General features: G+C 42.5%; 1 protein-coding gene across 2 annotated transcripts in view; it reads left to right on the top strand.

Moving 5' to 3' along the window:
- Positions 1-13,652, top strand: part of GATA5 (GATA binding protein 5) — a 41,299-nt gene extending 27,647 nt beyond the window's left edge. For both annotated transcript variants that reach the window (XM_088482914.1, XM_088482923.1), the window contains exons 4-7: positions 4,530-4,655; positions 8,697-8,781; positions 11,224-11,345; positions 12,793-13,652. In XM_088482914.1, coding sequence (XP_088339040.1) covers positions 4,530-4,655; positions 8,697-8,781; positions 11,224-11,345; positions 12,793-12,945 — 486 coding nt within the window. In that variant the 3' untranslated portion in view covers positions 12,946-13,652. The remainder of the gene's footprint in view (positions 1-4,529; positions 4,656-8,696; positions 8,782-11,223; positions 11,346-12,792) is intronic.
- Positions 13,653-27,313: the final 13,661 nt, after the last annotated feature.

Below are 27,313 nucleotides of genomic sequence, written 5' to 3'. Positions count from 1 at the left end.
GTGTACGAACAAAATTGTGTATATTTGCCTGTATGCAGAGTTTTATACCTGTGTTGCGCCCATCCCCTTTTCCTATGTTTGGTTTGTAGCTTGGGGGTCTCTTCATCATCACTTAAATAGCCTGTGCAAAAACACGAGTTTTCACATATATTATGTAATGGACCCTTCATTATTAGGGGTCCAATAGGACCGCCTTATATTTAGCAAACTCCGAAAACTTTAAGCTTTCGGAGTTTGTTTGCGAGAACAAACACCATCTTCAGATGGCGCTGGTCTTGGAGCCCAGATCCCTCCGCCGCCTCCTCATTACCTCTCCAGTCGCTTTCTGAATGACTCTGGGTGACCTCTGGTCACACATGCGCAGAAGCCGGCAACGGGAGTGAAATGTAATGCTGCTACGGAAGTAGCAGTGCTACTAATCATGGGGACAGCTACTTTTCGGCTGTACCCTCACCGGAACAATGCTGAATTGCTCCGGTGATAAGTATCCCCTGCGAAGAGTTGGATACCTATTCCAGACATCCGGCCCCCGATGATGAATAGGACCCTAAACATCATCATCATCATCATCATCAGTGCACAGCCGCTTACATTTGTTGCAAAAGATACATCTGAAAATAGGTGTATTCATACTTACGACATACTCTGTAGCCTGCAGTTTCATCAACACACCCTCACTGAACTTTGTCTTTGTGATATTGCCTATTAACAACCTTCAGTCATAAGTGGAGATGCTCTTGAAATGCGTACGACTCTGCATCTCTTGGTCTTGTGTACACTTGGTTCACACCCATTTTCCATTGCAGTGCGCAAGTAGAAAAGCCAGGGCCACTTGCATGCATTTTCCCCCAGGCTAAAAGTTGCCAGCCTGTACCTGCAAATGCTCTTGGTTTATGTTGGAGGATACATCACATACACTTATACCCCAGAAGAGGGGGAAGTGAGGGAGAGGGAAGAGTAGGTGGTCTTCCTGCATCCTGTCCACTTTCTAGTGAAATTAACAGGACTGGGAGCAGGGGCGTTTCGAGAGAGGAGGGGGCCCGTGTGCAGTCTGAGCTGTGCGCGGCCAGCGCCGGAGTTATAGACTCTGGTCACTAGAGTGCGCCCAGAGTCTATAGAGTATGCACAGGTCACCGGGAAAATGGCCGCGGGAGCCATTTTCCCGTCATTATTAGAGCGCCGAACCCCCGCTCCGACGTGGGACTCCGGAGAGGTAAGTAATGCTATGGGTGCAGGGTGTGCGGTGCGGGGCTCGTGTGCCCCGCACACCCTGCACCCATTATAGACACATCCCTGACTGGAAGCTTAATGTAGTGATTCATGGGTCCTGACAGAGAGGATGGGTTACAATATGGCGCGAATATATGAGAATTGCAGCATTCTGACCTACCCCTCCGTCTTGAACCATGATTTGCGGCACTATGCCAGGAGGGGGCGGGATTTACTGCCCCATCAGTGGGCTAGCTGCATCTTCCATGTACCTGTACTCTTTTTGGGCAACTTTAGAACATCCCTTCTCTCCCCCAACCTTTCTCCCCTAGACGCATACGTGATATACGTAATATTTGTATTAATAAAATAATTATTAATTTACAACAGGTTCATATCTTCTACGTCCATTCATTGCCAAAATGAACAATTCAATAGCAGATTATGGGCTGTTACAAGATTTTAGTCCTGTTCTGCTGAAGCTCCCAATGTGCTTATAATAGTGGCGTAACTAGGTTATTTGGAGCCCAGGGCAAAATTAAAAATGGAGCCGCATTGGAAAAGTGGGCATGGCCACTGAAAACTGGGGGCGTGTCAACATGACACACCATCGTTTCTTGTCACTCGGGGAACATTCCTTTCCAATTCCATATTTATTTATTTATTACCAGTTATTTATATAGTGCACACATATTCCGCAGCGCTTTACAGAATATATTTGGCTATTCACATCAGTCCCTGCCCCAGTGGAGCTTACACTCTATGTTCCCTATCAGATGTGCACACACACACACACACTAGGGTTAATTTGTGTTGGGAGCCAATTAACCTACCGGTATATTTTTGTAGTGTGGGAGGTAACTGGAGTACCCAGAGAAAACCCACGCAAGCACAGGGAGAATATACAACTCCACACAGGTAGGGCCATGGTGGGAATCAAACCCACAACCTCAGTGCTGTGAGGCAGTAATGCTAACCATCATGTCTGTGCTGCCCTACCTACCTTTTACACAGAGGGCACTGAAGCAGCAGAGGCACAATGGGCGTTCACAGTCAGCGTGTCAATGGAATTGCATGGAAGGAAGAGTAAATACTCCTGTATCATATGCACTTGAATGCCCCCAGTAGTAGTGCCCTTCTTGCAATGCCCACTGTAGTAGTGCCCCTTATGCAATGTCCATAGTAGCAGTGCCCCATGTAGTAGTGTCCCATTAGTGCCCCTTATACAATGCCCCCAGTAGTGTACCCATATACAGGGCCCCCAGTAGTGCCCTTTATACAGTGCCCCCAGTAGTGCCCCTTATACAGTGTCCCCAGTAGTGCCCCTTATACAGTGCCCCTAGTAGAGGTTCCCCTTATGCAGTGGCCCCAGTAGTGGTCCCCCCTTATGCAGTACCCCTAGTAGTGGTCCCTCTTATGCAGTGCCCCCAGTAGTGACCCTTATACAGTGCCCTCAGTAGTGGTCCCCCCTATGCAGTGCCCCCAGTAGTGGTCCCCCTTTGGTAGTGCCCCCAATAGTGCACCTTGTACAGTGCCCCCAGTAGTGCACCATTATACAGTGCGTTCAGTAGTGGTCCCCCTATGCAGTTCCTCCAGTAGTGCCCCTTATACAGTGCCCCCAGTAGTGGTCCCCCTTATGCAGTGCCCCCAGTAGTGATACAAGCCCCCGGCCAGTAGTGCCCACTACATAATACATATACACAGACATACACTAAACACTTACCTGAATCCCCGCTCCTGTGCCCGCCGCCGTCCTCTCCTCCGGCCTCCCGCTCGGCACTAAGGGAGAGACGTCATAACGTCTCTCCCATCATCCACTGTGGAAGCCAAAAGGCGGAGCTCATGAGTGAGCTCCAGCTCGGCTCCGGCAGTGGACGCAGCAGCCAATGAGAGTCTGTCTGACTCTCATTGGCTGCTGAAACACACACACTGCCGCCGGGTAGTACGAGTGTACTACCCGGCGCCGGTGTGTGTGTTACTGTGTAGTGCAGACCGCACTCACTGCGGTCCGCACTACACTGACTTTAACGGACCTGGACTATGGGCGCCGGTCCTACGGTGCCCAGGCACATGGCCCGGCCGACCCCCTGGTTTACGCCACTGTGCCTGTATCAATATGTATGAACAAAATGGGCTTTCTACTCATCGAATGCAGATGAATTATGATGGGTAAACATATTCGGATGTGATCCTTACATCTGCCAGTGATAGTTTCCCCTAAATACGCAATTATATTTCTTTAGTAATGTAACTTTTTATTTTGAAATAAATATATATATATATCCGTTTGGCCACAAACTAGCAGAGATAAAACAGAAAAGTGAAATAGCCTCTCATATTTGTTCAAGCGTTGCTCTATTCATTTTTATATAAATAAACCACACAGTTCAAAGTTTGAGACAGAGGTTCTTGCAGACAAGGTCAGTACGTTGCCAGGGAAATGTGACCGGCCCCTTTCATTTAAAGTAAACTGAGAGGAAATTAGGAGTAAAATATCGTTCTTCTTCTGTCCTTGACAAGCCCCTGGGCCTTGCAATCGTCCATCACTAACGCTCAAGATTTAGGGTTTAGGGAGGAACATTTTCAGAGACAATATTTTTGGAAGCAGCTAATGGAGACTCTGCCTTTCTCTGCCTGTCTCCAGCCCTGGAGCTGCCAGAAAATTATGACTTAACCCCTTCTTACAGCAGCTAAGTATAGTAGGCCTTTCAGGATAAAGACTAGAAATAAACATCAAGCTTATTTCACAACAAAATCTATTAACTTAACTAGCAAAAGAGCTATTTTCCCCTCAGAACTTGCTGTGTGTTACAAATAATAGCAATATCTCCAGGAGAAATTAGGTGCTGTGCTGTAAACTGCTACAGTGAGATTTCTTTTCTCATTTTGGTTTATCTTCCGTTCCAGTTTCTTTCTGTGAAGTGACAAAATCTCTGGACAAATCCAGTAAGCCATAGATAATAATAATATTTCAGAGGAGTCTCCATGAAAGCTAAGACAAAGCTAAGACATCTGCTTATTTGCCATGTGCATTTACCATAGTAGGCCCTGTATTTTACAGTCTGAAACTACCGGCTGACCTAATAGGGTGGTGTGTTCTCTGTCCTACCCACCATCCATACCCCATGTACACTGAATGACATGTCCAGCCCTGCTACTCCAGCTCAGAAATAGCCTGACCCAGAAGTTATTTCAGGTAACAGTGGCTGTCCTAGGGTTGGGCGACACACGAAAGTGCTACGTAGGAGGACAGTTATTAAACAGTGGATATGTTCTTTATGTTTTGTGCTTCCTGACCGTTGCTTTCTCTCTCTCTGCAGTCTTCCTCTCGACGTGCAGGACTGTGTTGTACAAATTGCCACACAACCACTACAACCTTATGGAGACGAAACTCAGAGGGAGAACCTGTGTGCAATGCATGTGGCCTCTATATGAAATTGCATGGGGTAAGTCCTGACCACCACAGAATCCAGAAACATAATCCTTCCAATGGTTAGAGTCAGAATAGTTATCATTCCCCCATATGATTGCAAAATGCCATACCTAAACATGGTAAGTGGTAGCATAGATACTAGGAGCACTCAAACACCCACAGAGCTAGATCCTATGATGCCAGCGAGAGGCATCAGTGGGTTATGTGAAGACATCCCATCAGGGTCAGTAATCTATGAGACCTGAACACAATCTGCAAATAAATAAAGTTAACTACAAACAGTGCAAAGCGTAGAGACTGTGGGGCTGAGTTGGACGGAATTTGCATCCAAATTGCTAGCGAATAAGGCGCACTGGAAAAGACTGATTTTTCAGATCTGGCTGTATAAACACGATGTGTCCCGTGCCTCCTTTACTCCTTAGGGACAACAGTAATAAATGCGCCTGGTTTACGACAGTTCACACACAATATAGTACGTGTCCGCTCATTGGGCCTGATTCAGAGATGGACAGTATTGCACAGTCACACAGAAGCAGCTGCAATACCGTCCTACAAAATGCATATGCAGCAGAAGGTTTCTATAGGAAATAGACACCTCCTGCATTGCATTTGTGTCCTGAGTGCAGCGTCCATAGACGCTGCCTCGGATCACCATTACAACCATTGCAACCGGTTGCTCCTCTGGGCAGGCTGTTTAAGCCAAAGCAAGCCAAGGAAATCTGCGTCCACCGTCACAGACCTTGGCCTCGTCCTTGCCGGAAAACAGGGGCGTCATGCCTACGTTTCCGGGAACATTGGCCAGTCACGCCCCTCTCCATCCCCCTTCCCAAATGCCGCAGCATATCAATCATGCTGCAGCTAAGTGGGGACTGTGTACCCCATTCTGCACCTGCGCAGACCCCTAAACATCAGAGATGTACGCTAATCTCTGAAACAGGTGTTGCCTTTCCCTTTAAAACATGTAATTCAAATATGCCTTGTTGATACCAACCAAGTGCTAATATCACTGTAATAATGCAATTAGATTGCAAATCCATCTTTACTATAATGTTCGGATAACTAAAGCTGCCCATCCACTAGACGATTTTGACAGGTGATTGCACGATAACGACGTCGTTATCGTACAATCTCTTGCAAATTGTCAGCAAATTGGGCACTTTAAAGTTGGAAACGACCAGCGATGCGCTGGTCATTTCTGATATCAATCATCGGGCAAACATGCTGCTCAACCTGACGATAACGTCAGGTTCAGCATGGTGCCAGATGACTGATGAGTCTGCACTGAACGACTGCTCGTTCAGTGCAGGCTTAACACAGACATAGAAACGACAGCATGATTACAATGTCGTAATCGTGCTGTCGTTTCTATGGTCTGCTAGTGGATAGGCAGCATTAGAGGGATTCAAATGCATTCAGCCAATCAGTAGCAGCCTCTGACCATCATCATCAGTTTGTATTTTGCAAGCACTCACAAGTGATCCACCTCTAAACAGACGCATCTTTTTTGTGGTCATCATGGGATGCAATTTGTCCATACTGTACTTAGGTGCACTTACATGCCCCCTCTAACCCCCATCCCTCTTAGTGCAAGTGATTGTAAACACAGACTGCACAGAGAGCAATTTGCAGGGAAAACAGATGCAAATTGCATTTGCACCCAACTCTACATGAGACCATATGTACATAGTGTAAAAACAGTGAAAGAAAAGGATAACACCTAAATTGGCACCAAATACATAGAAATCAGATCTTAACTGACCAAGGTCAATTATTAAGATTCCTTAATTAATTATATACTATAGCAGCAATAGGACCTATTCAATTAGAAGCGAAAAGTCAGTTGCCGGACTTTTCGCCATCATCACTGGTTTTGGGTGCGAAAAAGTATCGAGCTCGTCCCCGCTTATCCCTATATTCCATTACAAATCAGCGAAAACAGAACTCGGCGAAACTTAAATCGGCAAAAAGTTGTGTCAGTTTTGGGGAAATCAGCCTGACACCCCCCAAAAGGTGCACTGACATGGGGGATGACTATGGGTACCCCCGAATAGGCCTGCTGAAGGTATTTGGCCACTTTAAATGATCTCAATATGTGCTATTTTGCATGGTTTAAAAAATGGTGAAGAATAGCATTTTAGAGGGTTTTTTGGAGAAAATAACTAGTCCCATCAAATTTGGGGTACATGAAAAAAAGTAGGTACTAGCATATTTTGAAGTTGCTAATGTGTCGTTTAAAAATTTTTGAAAAATCTACCTTCCGCAACCACCTGCAATCATACAAACACCTGCCGCATACTTGGGGACCCCTCTGGAGTCTTATTTCGCTAGTTTTTAACTTTGTACCCCAACTTTTGTTTTTTTCGCCCCCAAAATGAAACTTTTTTGGGTGTTCTTAAGTATTTTTGAAATACTTTAAACACAGTTTACCTTTAGGGGGCTGTCCAAAGGGTGATGGGTGGTTTTCCCATGTTTGCTCCCCAAAACCCCAATTCTGCACTTTTTTGCGCCTGCTCGTCAATGCCGAAACTTTTTCGCCGGGTCCATTGCATTGACTTTTTGCCTAGGTGAAAAGTTTTTGGAATTGAATACGGGGATAAGTTGAAACCGGTGAAAATTACGTAATCAGCTAAAAAGTATTACCACAACGGACTTTTCGCTTCTAATTGAATACGGTCCATAGAGGGGAATACAATTGCGGGCAGGATATTTAAAAAAAACCTGCGGCGCAGGGCTTTGTTACTCAGTTAGGGGACTGAAAATGGGATACAGTGATTTCTATAGAAATCGTTGCATCTTTTTTCTTGCACCTCCAGAGCAAGTCTGATTTTTCCTAGTATGAGTGACCCCCGGTGTGTGTGACCCCCCCATGTTAGTGTATTTACCCCTATCCGGCACTGGGAGACCTAGATCTCCAAGCAGCCCTTGCACCACCCAACAGCTCCATCTCTAGTAACAAGATAGGAGGCCACTGGGAGCCGCAGAGATTACCTGAGACAGGTGGGCATAATTTTTTTTTCACATCATGGGGTTTTCAGCTCTGAAAACCCGCAACAACTTTTTTTTTCATTGGATACCGCGGGTATTTGGAGCGCACATACCTGCGGTAATACAAAATTGGCCACAAGGTTTTTTACCTAGCGCACAATTGGATTTGCCTAATAGATACACATATGTATAATTATCTACTGTGGCAATACCAAGCTAGGTGGCGATAGTGAGCCATGTATTCTGTGTGGGGCTAGAGGAATCTGCCAACACAGGGTAGAAATAAGTAGTGACCACACCTAAGGGTTGCCTTGTGGACAGAGCCCAGGTGAGGGCTAATGAGGAGGCGGAGCAGTCAGGCTGCCAGAGTAGACAGTTCAAGTGGGACTGTGGCAGCTATAGAGCCCAGTGTGCATGGAGGACAGTGGGGGCCAGGCTTAACCAGTGTCCAGACCTGCAGTCAGGCAGGGAGGACCACAAAACTGATTGTATTTGTGTGAAGCTCTAGCAGCCAAGCCAGGCCAGGAGGCCGTGTCTATACCTGTGAGAGACAGGACTGAGGCTTTTGAGAGACTGTATTGCGTTTGCAGACTAGCTGCCCATTACAGTCAGGATTCAAGAAGTGAGGTAGTGCCCTGAATGTGGGGCTAGGTTGTTTGTTATTTTGTTCCTGAATGCTAACAGTAAAGCTCCATTTATTTTAATTTAAACCTGAAAAGCTGGTTGTGGACTCTTATTATGCACCTAGGCACTGCACCACTGACCTCTCTACTGAGCTAATTACCCCAAATTATCACACTACATTGTGCTTTACAGAGAATGTTTAATCAGTCCTCAGTGCTGACCAGTGTGAAATATATATACCATCTAAGGACCATCTGACTAGCAACAACCAGTCCCTGAACTAAACATGGAACTTTCATTAATTAGAACATTTCCTAGCATTATGGTTTAGAGTTAATTTATTTCATCCTCACTTCTGAGAATATTGCTTTATGTGTTGTTGAATAAATAGAACTGTAACATAAAGCAGTCAATAATAAAATAAATTCTGCCTATATTTCTCTAGGTTCCTCGTCCATTAGCAATGAAGAAAGAAAGTATTCAAACCCGAAAAAGGAAGCCAAAAAGTGTTAAAGGGAAAACTACCACAGGTAATTAATGACTATAAACCTGACAGTAATCTGATACATATAAACAGAATTATCATAAAGTACATAAATAAATTGTAGTCTTTCTTTTTAATATTGGGTGTGTACTGCATATGATTATATTAAAAAAATAAATAAATTCAATATACTGTGTTCACAAAAGAATTTATTTCAACCATGGCTTCTGTTGTTTCAAAGGTCCACTACAACTAATATACCAGATGTCCTGTAATAGGACACTGAGGTACTGCAGACTTTTGGTATCTGATTGCATATATTATATGATTTTGTGGCATACCTGCCTACACTTCTTGAATGTCCAGGAGACCTCCGAATTTGTAAGGAGTCCCACGGATCCCCAGGAGATAACAGCGTATATTTACTAAAATTAGTGTTTTTAGAAGTGGAGATGTTGCCCATAGCAACCAGTCAGATTCTAGCTATTATCTTCTAGAAGGTGCTAGATAAATGTGAAGTAGAATCTGATTGGATGCTATGGGCGACATCTTCACTTCTAAAAACTCTCACTGTAGTAAATATACCCCAAGGTCTCTATTCTACATCCTGCCCATTTCTTAGTGAAATGGATGGGACTGGGTGGTGATGACACGATTCTCACCAAATTGGTCATTCTGGCTCAGACACTGTGTGTGATGCTGCAATTCATAGCATTATATCACAGGATGACCAAAATGACGCGATCGCCCCACATTCCTAAATGGCAACCAGCATCTTCCCTCTGGGAACTCTCCTGGATAGGAAAGAAATAGACAAGTATTTCTTGTGAGCATATTATAAAAAATTATTTTTGGCTACACGAGAAAGAATATCTGCTTTATAATAAAGGGTTTTTATTTAAAAGAAATCTAATGGCAAATGCATTTTTGCTATAAAAGCAAATATTAACAAACCTTTCTTGTGTGTATGACCTGGTTGGGACTAAAGGGCCCATTTATCAACGGTCTGTATCATACGCAGTGAGTTTTAAAACTCTTTTAGGGGTATTCAATATGGAGTGAAAACACTGTTTCTACGAGGTTTTCGCTCAGATGACGTAATTTTCACCGGTTTGACTTTTACACCGTATTCAAATTGAAAACTTTTCGCTGGTGCGAAAACTATATTGCATTCGACCCTGCGGAAAAGTTTCACCAAGGAATGGGTGGCGAAAAAAAGTTCAGAATTGGGGTTTTGGGGTGCAACATTTGGGAAACCACCCTGTGACCTTCAGACAGTCCCCCAAAGGTAAACTGTGTCAAAAATAAAAAAAAAAATACCTCAGAGGACCACAAAAAAAGCACTTTCATTTTGGGGGGCGATAAAAAAAATTGGGGAGTACAAAGTTAAAAACTAGCTAACTACAATCTAAGGGGGTCCCCAAGTATGCCCCAGGTGTTTTTTTCATTGCAGGTGTTTGCGTCAGGTGGATTTTTCACGGTTTTTTAAAACTTCACTTTAGCAACTTTTAAATATGCTCACCCCCATTTTCAAGTACCCAAAATTTGCTGGGACTACTTATTTTCAGCCAAAAACACTTCTAAACACTATTCTTCACCACCTTCCCAAATCCCCAAAATAGCAGCTATTGAGCCCGTTTAAAGACCCCAAAAATCTTCAACAGGGCTAATCGGGGGTATCCAGAGTGAACCCCCATGTCAGAGAATCTTTTTGAGGGTGTTAGGGTCATTTCCCCTAAAATCAGCAAAGTTTTCGCTGATTTCATATTGAATACGGGTATAATCGGGGGCGCGCCCGATACTTTTTCGACGGCAAAAGCTCCGATGTGCAGCGAAAACTTCGACCCGCATAGACAGCGAGGTTTACGTTTCATATTGAATACCCCTGTTTGTGTATGATAAATGGTGCTCCAGCCAATCAGCTCCCAACTGTCATTTTTCAAACAGATGACAGTTGGGAGCTGATTGGCTGGAGCACCATTATCATACACAACAAGTTTTAAAACTCACTGCATATGGTAAAACTCGTTGATAAATGGGCCCCTAAGTGTATCTGGGTCATACTTACCTACTTATTTCTGGCAAGTCTCCCGGTCTGCCAAGAGTAGTTAAGCCTCCAGGTTGCTGCCCATTTCCCAAGTCAAGTGGGCGGACTGGGGATTTGATGACGATTCACTCTCAATCGTTTCCTCATTGCTCCGCTGCTTGATTTGCAATGGATCGAATCTCAGCTTTGTATACTGTGGGCCAGGCCATAATGGTGCAATATTTACCTTTACGAAGGTGAAGATTCATGCTGATATTTCATTGGAACAGATTAGGGGGGCATTGGAAGGCTTTATTATGTCTTTGTATAAGACAATTTAATTCTGCTGCCTGAATGTTTCCCATACTTAGAAATTTGTTGATTTAATTGTTGTTAAGATGTCCTAAAATAAACATTCTTTGGATGGTCACATTAATAACAATATTGTGGCATCTTTTCCAGGGTCAACCACTTCAGCCACTAACTCTCCCTCATCAGTTACAACAGACACCACTACGGTATTAAAAACAGAGCCTGTACTACCCGCACAGTACCCTGGGCAGAGCATCGGCTCAGCCTCCCAGGTAAGATCATCCAATTCATCAGGAGCTGGTATTACTATTATTCCAGTTCCGGGCTTAAACTCTTTTTTCATATCCTGTCTTATTGTAGACAACCACATAAATGTTTCCTATGGCTGGGCTTTGGGAGCAGCCTCAATGTGACCATAAAACAATATTAGTTCATGACTGTGGAAAGTCATTAGTTATCATTAATATAGTTTTATTTATCAAAAAACATTTCAGAATCATAACTATAGAAATGCTTTTACTTAAAGATAATGGGCCTGAATCTGAGTTAGAGAAAGGTCCAAAAGTGGACGCTCCTTGTGACTATCAGCAGACCTTGTATACACCGCAACAAGTAACACCTAATCCCAGAAGATTACATTCCCAGAGTCCAGAATTCACACACTCCTGTGGCTCACCTGCAATAATGCACACACCCCATATTTCTTCATTATGCTATGAATGATTTTTTTTTTTTAATGATAAATTTTGAATTCCTTTTAATATGAAATAACCATTCTGCTTGAGCCGTGGATGATGATTCCTCACAAACACACCAGTGATGGTCTTCTCATGTTCTGAAACCCTTACCATCAGCTGTACAATATGAGATTCTCTTAAACGTGTACAAAATGAAGTTGGCTAAGTTAGAAAATGTGGAAATTATAACTGGTAATAGCAGAGCCCAACTGACCAATGTAACTTAGCACAGTCACATTACAGTGTAATCAGTCAAGGACATGTTTGTAGTTCCACCTTTCAGAATGCAAATGATTTTTCTAGTTACTTAGGGACCTATTCATCGTCCCTTCATTTTTACAAAAGCTTATGAAAATGAATATTTTCACCTGCAATTGTAAAAATTAAGTTTTCAGGCCATTCATCAAGAAGGTAAAGCAGGAGATATCACAGATATCTCCTACTTACCTTCCTCTGGCGGAATGGTCCGCTGTCCCTATACACTAGATTGGGGACAGGAATTCATCAAACTCCAAAAATACAATATTTTTGGAGCTTGAGTGCGGGAGCATTCGCCATCTTCAGATGGCGTTTGCTCCTGCTTGTGTATCGCAACCCGCTCCTTCCCTATGGGAAGGAGGTCCAGGTTGCAAAGAGGGATCCTTTCGGATCTCTTCGCCCCTGTCCGGCTCCTTTCGCCGGACGTCGGGGCTCTTGTGTGCATGCGTGACCTGTAGGAGCAGTGAAAGGAGCAGTGAAAAGATTCAGTGCTCAGAAAGAAGCAGTGAAGCCACTCGCGGGGACAGCTGATATTCGGATCAGCTGTCGCCGCGCCGGATCAATGCTGAATTGCTCCGGATTCCGCGGCAAGTTAGAATGTAAATTATCGGGATCCGTACTGACCCCGATAATTCACATCATGAATAGACTCCTAAATGTGTTGTACTACTCCATCTATAAATACATTGTATAGATCTCATGAATTATTTTGTTTTGCTTGTAGGGTCAAAGTCAAGGAGACGAACTCGTATCTGGGTCTCATGAGCTAAAATATATTTCAGATGAATATGCTTTTAGCTCAACTTCTCTGAGCCAACAGCCGGGACTCAGCGTTCCTCTCCGTCAGGACTCATGGTGTGCACTGGCTCTTGCCTAAACCTGGGAATGCTTAGAGGCTAATGCCTCTACTTACTATATTGAGTGGACATATGCGGAGAGGACACAAAACAATGCTCAAGAAAAAAGAACAAGACTGGCACTTTGACAGTCAGGGACTATGTACAGGAGTCAGGAAATCTCGGAAAGAAGGGTTAGATGCTGTCATTATGGTAATAACTGGTTGTCTGAAGATCAGGAACCTCAGGAGAAGAAGACCACTCTTCCCAAGGAGGATGTAGCATCTTGGCTGAATGAGATCCAAACGGTGGTGGATGGGACAGGGTCAAGATGACAATCACAGACTACTTACAATGATTTTCTAGTTTGTGTTCTTCTGGAAGCCTTGGCTAGAAGGGGATTTGCTACTCGTGCCTGCTGACTGCTGCAAAATCTTTGATATCTATGACAATCAGAAGAAACTCTGAACTTCAGTTTTGAAGAACTAAAGACTATTAACTGATAATCGGGACAAGCGGACAAGCCTGGTGGAGAAAATAAAACAGTTTGTCACTGAAACAACAATTTTCCATGAAATCTGCCAAATAGTGATTACTTCCTTTCTTATACCTTAAGTGCAATTAGTTTCACTTTACAATAAAGAGTGATGATGTGACACAGAGAAAGTAATTTTATCTAAAAAATAGCACGATTTCCAGTGCACCTTTCTTATTGTAAATTACCTTTTATGCTTTCAAATTTATCATGACCGATTTTATAAACTGTCCATTTCAGGCTACGTTCATAGAGTCCTCTTGTTTTCTGTGAAGATTTTATTTAAATTTAATGGTAAATATAATGTAAAATCATGCTGCCTTTAATAAGTTTTAAATGCAGCCGAGCAATATGGAAGAATATATGTTCCACCATCTATATAGGGCGGGATTCTTTACAGTAAATGTGGTTAAACTGTGGTCAGGTGGTGATGACCAGGGCTGAATCTAGGCTTTCTTTCACCTGGGGTAGAAACTCAGAATTAGAAAAGAACATTAAAATGTACTGTAGCAACACACGTGCAATCAGAGACTTGTGTTCCGGAAATCCATGCCCCTCAATCATAGAAAGGACATCAGTTATCAGTGGCAACCTCAAAATTATCCATGTCTACTGTCCCATTAGATGATGAGGACTCTGGCACCATATTTAAAGGCTAATTTGATGGGCACTCCCATTTCTTACATTCATACAGGGACGGACTGGGGCTGTAGATCAGCCCTGGCAGTCCCCCCTCTGCGTGAAAAGGCGTAGTTAAGTTTCATGGTGGTGTGCCATGAGTCACGTAGGCCTGGCCTAGCGGCACGTCCCCGTCTGTCAGTATCCCGGCCAACGGGAGGCGGTGCTGCTCTGCAAGGATTTAAGACTGGACCGACCCATCGGCCCCATTTTTGGGGGTCAGGAAGGAACCTAAACCCCTGTGAGGCCTAATTGGCAACTGGTGCAATGGATTTTGCATTAGTATTTTTTGGATCTATGTATTTTATAACCTTTATTGTACAACTGTTATGCTGAACTGGTAATAATGTAAGTGCTGCTGATTCAATATTGTGAATGAAATCATGGCGCCATGACATCATATATGTGCTGCCAGCATGGGATGACTTTTTGGCATGTCTGAAATGAAATTTTCTCATTGACCTCCTATTTCAGGGGAGCTCATTGCCGCATCTGGTTTAAAAATATGCATTAGCGCTATGGAGGGTCCGATGAAGGAGGTCTATTTCCTTTAATCAACAAAATGCCTGAAAGTCACTTATTAAAGGACCCTCCTACTAAAGTTTTATTGTGCCCAGTGTAAATCTCAGATTGGTGGGCTCATATCATTATTAAATAATTTGCCATTTTTAGAATCTAGTAATACGAGTCCAATGCATAGTCCAGATCACAGGAGTGCTGGCAACATTTGACTAAATGGACAAACACAAGTAAGTGCTCATCGTCTTCTAGAAGCACATAGCAATGGATAAATAGGAATTGGCAAAACCTATTAGCTATGGCTTGTCTAATGTGGGAGTTGTTTTAAGACAACCAGTGAAATATATTAAAGAAAGTTATTACAAAGAGCTATAATCAAACAAAACACAATGGCACCATCTGATCAATATTCATTGCACTCTGTTCTAGTTGCCAATTAAAAATATATACAGTATCTGGAGGCAAAAGAAGGAATTTATCAAGCAATACTTTTTTTAAACTGCAGCTTTTTACTGGTTACTGTATTTACTGAACTATGGCTAAGTCTCGCTATGTTTAGGGGTAAACATTTTAGGTCCAGATTTCGGGTTTTTTCGAATGCAATAATGATTAGGATGAACATCATTAGGTTTAGGTTAATTATTATATTGCTTGTCAATTTTGCTTATTTGACCCAAGGATCAAAGTAGTTAAGCAACTATTTATCTTACCCCTGATATATTTTCATATTTATCAGATCTTATCCTATGCTTAATAGCTTTTTTAACAGACGGTTTTTGTCCTCTTTTCTAATTACATTGCTTCTAACGGATTGAATGGAATGTACAGTATATAGAGAGAGCTGATTTATGCTTCATTGCAGGAGCAATGGGAAATGCATGTGCAACATGGTGTTATCTGTGTGGAGTTTGTATGTTCTAACCATGTTTATGTCTGCTTCATCCAGAGGTTCTAGATGTCAAAAACATACTGTTGAGAGAGAGAGAGAGAGAGAGAGAGAGAGAGAGAGAGAGAGAGAATGAATGTGTTAGCACAATATCAGCTCTGAAGTTTGCATTGAGTTTAAGCAAAGAGCTATACAATCTGACTAAGGCAAATGTGTTTGAATAAGTTGATGATTTATATTCTACATGCAGCTGAGAATTATACGTGAGAGAATGTTATACTAATAGAAAAGGCTGTGATATTGGCCTGCTCTTTGACAACTGCAGAGCTGTATGCAATATACATATATATATATATATATATATATATATATATATAATATATATATTTGCTATCTACATATCTACACATACATACTATTCCTTGCAATATCTGGCATTCCCACAATGGTGCTGTACAGATAAAAGTCGGCTCCACACTTTCACTAAACGACTCACTAAAAGAGATCTTCAAAAGGGTGACTACAGTTTCTTATCCGTTTTATTAACTGTGCAAGAAATAAAACAAGGCCCTTCCTTTCTCAGCCTTTGTTTGACCTCTGCACTAGAGAAATAGCTGGTTCTGTTCTCAAGACAGAAGATGTAATACACTTGGAAAGGTGGATTTCGGGTAGAATTTATACGTGAGCTCTCACTCCGCATGATAAATCAAACTGAATTAAGGCTACAAGTCAACAGAAATAATGGTGTTTTTTTTTCCTTTGGCTCCATAGCAGCCTTGCTCTGAAAATTCTTTCTTAAGGTCACTATAAAATAAAGTGTTGCTTTATATTTATAATGACACAATCGCATTTCTCGTTCTTCAGACTGCATTGGGTTTATATGGTGACTTGAACCCAATGTCTAAATAATGGGAAATTCTCACTGTAAGGAGTTTGTTTGCTTTACGATATGATTATGTTAAAATAAGTTTATTACATCAATTATGATTTTTTTATACTCACTTTGCTCTTTTTATATCAGATATTGGCAGAAGATTTGAGATGCTAAACGTAGTAGAAGCTCAATAGCAGCAACTATGGTCAGGGGACTAAACAAAAATTAGTTGTCACCAGAGCTAACATTTTCAAGGGGCCATAAGCCCTTCCAAATTCAGCAAACTCTGCCTGGATAAATGAATACAGTTCCTCTTTTCAGGGCTGTAACTAGGGTAGTACGACCAGTGCCATGGCACAAGGCACCGCAGGGCAGGGGGCGCTGTTTGAACCTGTCAATTTTCCTGTTTATTATCATTCTCACTTATAGCTTCCTCTTCTTTTATCCCTAGCATCTCCTGGCCTCCCCTATATCTTCCCTGGCCCTTCCCCATGAGGCCATGGCCCTTTTTCAGGTACTCAGTCTATCTTATGTCCCTATTTTAAAATTAGGGGGGGCGCCAATGCTCTCTCTGGCACAGGGCACCAAAAAGTCTAGTTACAACTCTGCCTCTTTTGATTCCTGTCTTCTGTAAATGTCGGATAATGTTGCACAGCACATGACCAGTATTATAGCTAATGTAAACTATATAATAACTCCAAGGCACTACTCGTTCTTTTACAAAATGGGGCCACCAAACTCCATACAATACAAAGTGAAAAAATATATATGCGCTCAAATAATGATTAACACATTGCATACAGAATTTAGAGGACTATTCATTATCAGGGGTCTACTAATTATCCAACTTGCCGTTGTGGATACTTAAGAGCTTGATCAATTCTATATTACTTTGGTTGTGGGACAGCTGCTCTAAAAAGCAGCTGTTCCGTAATCCTTATCACTAACACTTTCAATTATTAACGTTGAAAGTTTACACCACTGGGCAGTCTAAGTGCATATGCGTGAATTGAGTTCACATATGCACACAGAGAGGACCACTGATGGCAAAGGGATCCATACGGATGCCTCTTTGCACTCCGGAACTCCATCCAATAGGGTGGAGTGGGACTTCGGGAACTAATGGCATCTGTAGATGGCGTCAGTTCCTGCGAGTAAATTCTGAAAATTTCCATTAATAACCAATGGGCCTGTTACTTAATACATGCGGAAATTAGTGTTTTTGCATGTGTAACAGGACCATAAGGGATAATGAATAGGCCCCTAAAAAGAAACATTCCCATCCACAAGATGTCTATAAATATGAATGTCTAAACAACCAACTGGGGATCCTTCTCAAAGTATATTCTATCCTCCATACAGAGGGTAGAACATAAAAACAAAGAAAAGGGGTGACATAATAGTGTAAAATCTTCAAATATGTATCACCATGTGTGACAGGTAGTGAGCTGGATGACAATCTCCTTTCAAAGCTGTGTAAAAGTGCTATCCTAATAACTGTCCACATATAATGGGGATCAGGAACCCCTGAGCTATTAGGCTTACAGGAACAAAGGGCAAGATCCAAATATTTCCTCCACATAGAATGGGGACCAGATGCCCCTTAGGGTATGTTTGCTTATGGAAATGATGAACAAGACCTGCATGTAACAGGTTCTCTCTGCACAGAAGCTCCCCTTGCAGGTTTCTTCCCTAGATGGCTCTCTTTCTTTCAGAATATGTAATATAAAACAGAATATCACAATCGTACATTACTAAATAACAAGTAAGAATTTATTATGCAAAAGGGAAAGTTAAAAATGTATGTTTGTTAAATCCACAAGTAGAAACTTTGAGTATCAGAAAATTATGTATAAAAGCATATCATGTATATTATAGGGGATGCAGATAGAACCCTCAAGCTCTAGATCTGTGGGCCTGATTCAGAGCCGGATGCTCTTTGAGAGTGCTCGCTCTGAATCAGGGCGTCCCTGTTTTTTTTTAAAGGCAGCCTCCTGGCCGCTCGCTAAGCTGTGGGTGACCACCTACAGCTTTAGCGAGCGGCCAGGTGATGGTCGTGATGGTCACGACCATCGTGACCATTGGGGCTTGCAACAAGACCCTTGTGGTAGGGTACCGTTCCCGCAAGCCCCAGTGAGCTTTCGGCTCTAATAGAGCCGGAAGCTATCCCACTGACATCACTCGTGATGTCAGTGGGGCCGCCCCCAAACGGCAGGCGTTCCTTCGGGAATGCCTCTGTTTGGCTAGCCACCCCCCCTGCCCGCCTTCAAAATGGGGCAAGCTGTCAATCACAATCGACGGCTGCCCCGCTTTGGTGCAAGACCCGAAGCGACGGAGTGCCCTTCGCTGGCCGGGTCTCGTGCATGCGCACGCCAGAGCCGGCTCCGGTGTGCGCATGCGCATTAGGGGACCATCGACCCGCTTGCGAGCGCTGTACGCTCGTGAGTGGGTCTGAATCAGGCCATGTGTCCACAACATAGGAAGTAAAAGTAACGACTAACACACAACTTTTCAACGCGTTTCAACAAATATCGTAGTTTTCAAGGCGAGACTCACATTGAAAAATACAATATTATAAAGCAGATTTGTGATATTCTGTTTTATATTACATATTCTAAAACTGTGGAGCAGTGTATCTGGGCACATATGTTATCTTTTGGCTGCAGAAATTATTGTATAACCAATAGAATTTATGGTTGTCAGAGTATGGAGTGGTCACTAAACTTGGATTATATACAAAGCACAATATATGCAGAATGCTTGGCTTGACTAATTCCTTAGATGGAAATTAATTAAAATAAATGCTTTTATAGGTAATAAAGTCACTAAGTTCCTGCCTACTGAAACACCCCTTTCATTCTTTACAATTTTTATATGTTCTAAAATACTGCTTGTTAGGGTCTCATCCATATCTATATCATCCATATCCATATCATCCATATCTATATCATCCATATCCATATCATCCATATCTATATCATCCATATCCATATCATCCATATCCATATCATCCATATCTATATCATCCATATCTATATCATCCATATCCATATCATCCATATCTATATCATCCATATCTATATCATCCATATCCATATCATCCATAGCTATATCATCCATATCATCCATATCATCCATATCTATATCATCCATATCCATATCATCCATATCCATATCATCCATATCCATATCTATATCATCCATATCCATATCATCCATAGCTATATCATCCATATCCATATCTATATCATCCATATCCATATCATCCATATCTATATCATCCATAGCTATATCATCCATATCTATATAATCCATATCCATATCATCCATATCCATATCATCCATATCTATATCATCCATATCCATATCATCCATATCCATATCATCCATATCCATATCATCCATATCTATATCATCCATATCCATATCATCCATATCCATATCATCCATATCTATATCATCCATATCTATATCATCCATATCTATATCATCCATATCTTGGTGCACACAGGAAAAGTGTAGGCAGATTCCGATCATCACCTCCAGTGTTTCTCCATGCTTCAATCTGCCCAGCTCTTCCAATCAGCGGAGCAACATTTTGTCAATGCCAACTTAAAAAGCTACGACATGTACTTACCCGCATAAAAAAGGAGGGTTAGTAGTGTAAAAAAGGCCATTTGACATAAAAGATGACATTGCAACTGCAGGCCCACACTTTTACACATTTGTAAATTACTCTTTGGCATTGTTTTGGTCCAAAATGCACATAGACTATGACAACAAAAACATCCCATTTACAGCAATGTCTGAAGTCCTTTTTTGCACAACTTCAGCCCTCAAATATACCTAATATCCAGCCTTTTGGTTCATTATAATATTCAATCACGTGGAATCAAATCTTGCTTTTGTAAATGTACCCACAATCTTGCACTTTGATGCACCTGACATGGGGTGGTTCTACCTTCCAAGGATCAGTCCAATAACAGCAGTCTCTGTATGGTACAGTAGTCACCACCCTGGCACAATACTCCTAGCAGAGCAGGCAGAATAATGGTAAGAGGAGGTTATTGTGCAGAGTGATTTATGCTCATTACACAGAACATTTATAGAAAAATAAACTTTACTTATATTTTTCCTTTAAATGACAGTGTAAAAATACAAGAGACAGACAGAGAATGAGAGATTAGGATTTGATCACACACAGATAAGTGCTGTATTCAAGGCCCTTTGGAGTTAAGATCCATGTGCAATATATACAGCCAGCAGCCACTGTAGTACCCGACATTGTTTGTGCTACTGTGTGCTCCAGGCCTGTGTCAGTGCTATCTCCCCAGTTATACAGCTGTTTTTTATGAAATCAATTGCAGCTGCACAAAGGTCGTCTCCCCCGATGGCTTTTTACAACTTAAAGACAACGCGTCAGCTTTTATTTCTGTTCCACCAGAAAATTGCTTCACTTCTTATTATGCGATTCCTTTGGTCTCCAAAGACAGTCTGTAGTGCAGTGGGCAGGGTCTCTGTGCCCTTATTAATGAGGACATGAAAGGGCTGCTTAAACAAGCAACCACTTCTCAGTTTGTTAGCTCTGAGCTCAGTGTTTGTAGAGAGCTGAACTTTACACTTTAACTGTCAGGTACAGGGGAAGGTCACCAGGTGAAGTGGAGGGGAGGACTTAACCCCATGAAATTCAGAGAGGTTAAATGTAGTTCCCCAGTAATCAACATTTCCCAGCTCCCCAGTTGTTGATATTTTAACAAAAATATGTGACAAACTCATTATATGGTCAAGTAATTGGCTGAACACAGGGGACATATCTAATGCTGGGCATGAACTGTTCAGTTATCATCCAGACCAGCCAGTAATCAGCAGCAGCTGATTGGCCCGATAATTGAACAGTGTATTGCGGCGACCAAATAGTAATTATCGCTTTAGCATGTCCGTAGGATCCCATAAATAATTGTCAGCATCTGGCAGTGTATGAGCTCCTATGGCCCAACATTTTCCCTGTTCCTTCACAGGGGTGGAAAGCAGATATCGTGTGACCATGCACTCACAGTGGGCCTGATTAATAGGTACATGTACTGTCGATGCTGTACGCAAGCGGCCTATGTTCTTAGTCTGTGCATGTGTTCAAGTCGCTCTGCATGTGTCCCGATAGTTACCGCTCTAAGGGCGAGATGTACTAACGTCAAAAATGTGGTAAAACCCCCCAAAATGTTGTTTTCGGTGGTATTACCGCATTCCATAAATATACTAAGCACCGGAATGCATTGCTTGGGTGTTAAACCCCGAAGTCCAAATGAAGCCATCGCAAAGGACAGCTCTTTGCGATATTCTTGGTACATAACGCGGTAATGAACCGCATTATGTATCCGAAGACAGGGGGGATGTACCACATCGGGGAAGCGATGCTTAGTACATCCCGCCCTAAGACGCAGATCAAAATTGCAGGCAGAGAGATACAATTTTGGTGGACGGTTCTGGGTGATAAGATAACAGGGCGGTGGCTAGCCAGACGGGGTCAGCGACTGCATGTAAAGTCACAGTTGCACTGACACAGGTGGCCTGGTTCAGATGGAGAATTTGCGCATCCATAGGGCTGGTGCAATCTTCGATGGTGCGTCCGACGGCGTGTCTTAATAGGCACAGTGACAGATTTGTGGGTGCCTCAGCATCTCCCAACTGTCCTGATTCCAGCGGGCCGCAGTGTCCCGTGGGCGGTTGGAGACACTCAGACACCGCTGCAGCTCTTCTCTGCTAAGCAAGAGAGAAGCAGTGCCATGAATTTGAGTGGATGCTGCAGGCATGCGTGCGGCATCCATTTAGTCTATGTAGAGGGCTTGGCTCGCCCCCAACATGACTTGTGGACACGCCCCCAAAAATGCATCACAAAGGGGACATGGCCTAGTGGGAGCGAGAATGTGACCCCTTTTTGGGAACATGCGCCTTCAGTGCGCGCAGGGGTCCCGACTTCAGGACCCAAAATGTTGGGAGGTATGGCCTCAGTTGGAAGACCATTGGCCATAACATTAGCATAAAGGTGCAAAAGACACAGTCGCAGCTGCAAATGCCTCCACCTCAGAATCAGGCCCAGTGTATGGCCACGATATCTGATGCTGGCCACACACATAGCGATATTTTACCCGATCTGGCCGATTCGGACACATTGGAACGACAAATCGTGTAAAATATGGCCAAATTGAGAGTAAATTGTGAGTCCCCACTCACGATCATGATGCAGTGCGCGTCCTCGCTGGTCGCACATCGCATCGTCAGATCTGCCGTGCTGTAGGGCAAATCTGACAATCTAGGAGGTGATGCACTGTGAAAGTCTGGATGCAGGAGAGATCGTTTGAAGATTGGACACCAAATCGTGTGGAGATCGTGTGGAGATCGTGTGGAGAGCTGCCGAGGAGAGTTTCAAGGGAAATTGTACACATCGGCTCATCGTGTGCTGATCGCTATGTCTGTGGCCAGCTTGATGGTTTCAGCTTGTCAGATAAAATGTCTGATCGTCTGACAGACATTTTGGGGTAAATTTACTAAAGTGTCTAAAATAGACAAGTGGAGATGTTGCCTATACCAACCAACATATCTTGTCTATCATTCTAGAATGAAATAGAGAAATTATAGCTACAATCTGATTGGTTGCTATGGGTAACAACAACACGACCTGTCTGTTGGGTACACACGTAAAGATTTTCTGTCCAACCATCCAACTAGTTGATTGGTTGGAATGAAAATCTGGTAACGTATGGCAGTAAATGACAATCAGCAATTTGCTCCTAAATGCCAGAAAACAGATGAAAATGGTCATTTAGACAAGTTTGTTTAATGTTTGATCTAAACAATTTGTTCAAACAGTTTTTTTTTGTCCATTTTCCGGCGTTTGGGAGCAAATTGCTGATTGTCATTTGCTTTCATACCTCACAAGATTTTCATTCCAACCAATCCACAAGTTGGATGGTTGGACAGAAAATCTTTAGGTGTGTACCCAGCCTTAGTAAATCTACCCCAATCTCATTGTGTATGCCCAGGAATAGTGATAAGGAAAGTTTTTAAAAGTGTTCCTGGGACATATTTGCCTCATGCCGCAAGGAAAATTTGACCTTAAATGATTCTAGTTACACCACATAGCATCCTAATTTGACAACATTGTTATATCAGCTTTATTCATAGTCTATAAATTCCGTAAAATGCTAATTTATATGAAGTGGAATGAAGAAGCAATAGTGGAACTCTATTACTGAGTCACCAGAATTTTGTACCTGTGCAATTTGTCTCATTTATTTTTTAGGGCTGTTTCCCAACTCCAGTCCTCAGGGGACCCTACAGTGCCTTTTTACCAGGTCTACTCACATTGGGCTCTAGTTATTATTCCTTTTTTGACTAAAATAATGTGAAAATGGGTGTTTTCATACCCTTTTCACAGTATTTTAGTACCACTTAAATATATTAAAGGGCTTTTGGAGCAGTTTTTGTAAAAAATACTCCAAACCCTTAAATTTGCATTATTAGAGTAAGCAGATCGCATTTCCCATACTTGTAATGGGAAATATGCTATCTGTCTCAGATTTACTAATATAAAATTGTAAAAATATAACGCCCTGTGAAAATAATGCCACCTGGGGATGGCGTTTTTATGGCTTTACCCAGTTACACCGACATTTGCTCTGCTGACAGGCAGAGCAGAGCCGGAGCCGGTACCTGTGATCAGCTTTGTGTGTCTAAATAGACCACAAGCTGAGCACTGTAAATAAAATATGTAGAAAAAAAAAACACCTGCATCCAAGGGAAGGTGATTGGTGATCCGGTGAACTCCTCTGTGCCTTTGGTCAGCTGATTGATAGGCTCCTGCACTGTGACCCCGGCATCTAAGTTTACGGCACAAGTCAGATGCTGGGGCCACAGTGCAGAAGCCCGGTGATCAGCTGACTGGAGGCACAGAGGAGCTCATCGGATCACTGATCACTGTGCAGGTTAGGGATGTGCAGGCTCGGTTCTACTCGGTTCCGTTCGGTTCTTTTTACCGGATCTTATTGGGTTTCAGCTGTCACGAGTTTTGGATAGCCAATAAGATTCGGTAAAAAGAACCGAACGGAACCGAGTAGAACCGAGCCTGCACATCCCTAGTGCAGGTAAGTGTCAGTTTAGTGGGGGGAGAGGAAGGGGTCTACGGGGGGAGGGAGGGGGTGGTTAGCCAGCGGCGGCACATGTATGGTCACACTCTCAGGGTGATTTTTGCAAAAAATATCCTGAAAAGTGCAGGGAAGAGATTCGTAGGGACAGAGCTTTATCGCAAGTTATGTCTCTGCAATTTCAATCATTATTTTCACATCACAAATGCAAAGTAATTGCAGTTTGCAATAAATAGACCTCTTAATCACAAATTAAATAATTAGTATCACCTGTGGACCTTTTAAAATGTGTTAGTGAGTAATGAATACACCTGTGCTCCAGCAAGGAGATATGGAAAACATGCACTCTTAATGCCCCCATACATCAGCAATCAGAAAAACCACAACTAAACAATTTCAAGATTTTGCCTGATTTTAGGATTTCCCAGTCTAGCAATACGCATCCATAAATTACAGATCTTTTTCAGTGATTTGAAGATCATTATTAGCAAACACAGACCTGTCAATCTTAAAAGGTCCATCCTTTTATTAGTAATGGTCTGCAAATCTGCTGATCATGTCCATTGTCGAAGCTGAATAATTGGCTGAGACAAGTTCAGTTTAAAATTTAATCGCGGCGACGCCATCTTGCGAATGGCCGCAAGACTCCATTTTGGAAATGAGATCGCAAGACACCATTTTGTGGTCAGCGTCAATTCAAGTTATAACTCAGGAGCTAAGAACAGATGGCAATGTTTTTGTTAACCTACCAAGGGCAACTGGAAAAACAAGCTTTCTGAGTAAAAGTAAATAAGAATAGACAATGGGTATTTTTACATACAAATTGGGAATCCCTGGATGCAGATAAAGTATAGTTGTGGCAATTGTAATATAATCCAGGCATTGATCTACACAATTGGATTTGTCTGAATCCTAGACAGGATGGCCCCAAACTCCACAGCTTGAGGTGGTAATACATTTGCATTTCACACAAGAGTCTGTGAGAACAAAAGAGGTTTTGTTTTCCTTTGAACACACAACAGGTGGGGGCCTGCTGACAGAGGGCATGTAGAACTACAACCCTCAGCCATCCACACTGCTGGATGTTCACTTCGTGTATGAGAGATTATGCACTTAAATCTCACCCATTAATAACTAGCGTCCTTATACCAAACCCCGAATACCCACACACTACATATTCGCACACAAGGTTCCATTAGCATCAAATTGTATGATTCAAGTTGGTTAAGTTAGTTTAAATGCTAAGAAATAGAGGTTTTTGATAACTAAGGTATTATACATGATAAGCAAGGTGTGTTTGGTTTCGTTCTGATGCGTACGCTTTTTGCAGCATCCCGGTGTTATCGGTGGAGAGATAGCATCATGCAAACTCAAGTTACGGATTGCAGAACTTACAAGCAACAAAATGTTTAGCTGATGGAATGTTACAGGAGGCGTTACTAGAAAGACCCCTGTTGTCGGAGGCAGGGAAAGTCTATTTGAAACAACCTGTTAAATGTGCCGTAACATATGCTTCTCCTCTGGGAACCAATGAGATCAGCAGGAAGTTTTCCCTTTGTCCTGTTTCAGTCTGGGGGGGAATAAATACATGTGTCCAAATACTGGTTTGCCAGTCCATGCTGAAGGTTGTATGTACTAGGGGTCTCTAGTCTGAGGTCTATCTCTGGGTCTGGAGGCGCAAGTGTATGTATACTGTACTTGGGTCTGTATTATTTCCTTTTTACGCCTAAATTATGTATGTATAGATTGCGTGTAACTGACTGTACTTTTACCTGAATAATACTTGTGCGTTGGAACCACAGATTCCACTCCTGTCTTTATTTGCGGTCATACTGCGTATGCAATTAGTGTTGTGTTTAGAGGTTTATAGGAAGGTTTTCAGAAGGTATAGGCAGGGGTATATAGAGGTTCATTTCTAATATTGTTAGTTGGGGGCTCGTGAAGAAGTCACTTACCTGCTCACACGGTACATACGGTCATATATATTTCAGCAAAGGGTGGAGTGGCCACATGCATGGTTTGCCTGCAACCGCTTTGTGCTGAAAGATCGCTATCCGTTTCCGTGTGAATTAAGGAAGCTGACTAGAATCCAGGGACAAGAGAGGAAAAAGTTTGTTTTCCTCTGTTGATAGAACCTTGTGTTTAGAGGGGTGCCGCAGTATTGCGTACGCGGCTAAAACGCATTTTTGCGTACGCAGTTAAAAAAGTAATTATACGGTTGTGTGGTAGTCGCATAATTGTGTATGCAGCCATTCGCACAATAGAGTATACGCACTTCTGGTTCTGCTGCCACGTGTTTGAACAAAGCCATTAAGGTTTACATTTTTTTTCTATCTACCAATATCTGGGTTAACGTTTATTTTCTGCGCAGAGAAAAAGTGTGTAACAGTGAGTGTATTATTGGTAGGGGTAATTTATTCCCTAAAGTTAAGGGTACCGTATGATCCTTAAGGGCTAGGTGCAAGGGTTAGCCTAGTTGCTCGGTAAGCAGCTTTACCGTTCTAAACACAGTAGCAGGTGTACATGTTGTCTTTGTTGTATAGAGGTGCGTGAGAGTGGCCGACATATAAACTCTCATAGGTCTGGAAGTTACCTTACTAAAGCTTATCCGGGTCTGGAAGTTTCCTGTTTCAAAACTTATCTAGGTGTGGAAGTTGCCTTATGAAATCTTATCCAGGTGTGTGGGCGCCGCCGACTTAAATCGTTCACAGGTAAGTGAAAGTATCTTGATTGTCTTTCACCAGCTTAAATTTTTATTGAAAAGCGTAGGAGTTGTCTC

The sequence above is a fragment of the Taudactylus pleione genome, unplaced genomic scaffold, assembly GCF_031769625.1.
Source record: "Taudactylus pleione unplaced genomic scaffold, aTauple2 ptg000018l, whole genome shotgun sequence".
Taxonomy (NCBI): domain Eukaryota; kingdom Metazoa; phylum Chordata; class Amphibia; order Anura; family Myobatrachidae; genus Taudactylus; species Taudactylus pleione.
The sequence above is the reverse complement of the archived record's forward strand: the minus strand, read 5'-3'. Positions and strand labels throughout refer to the sequence as shown.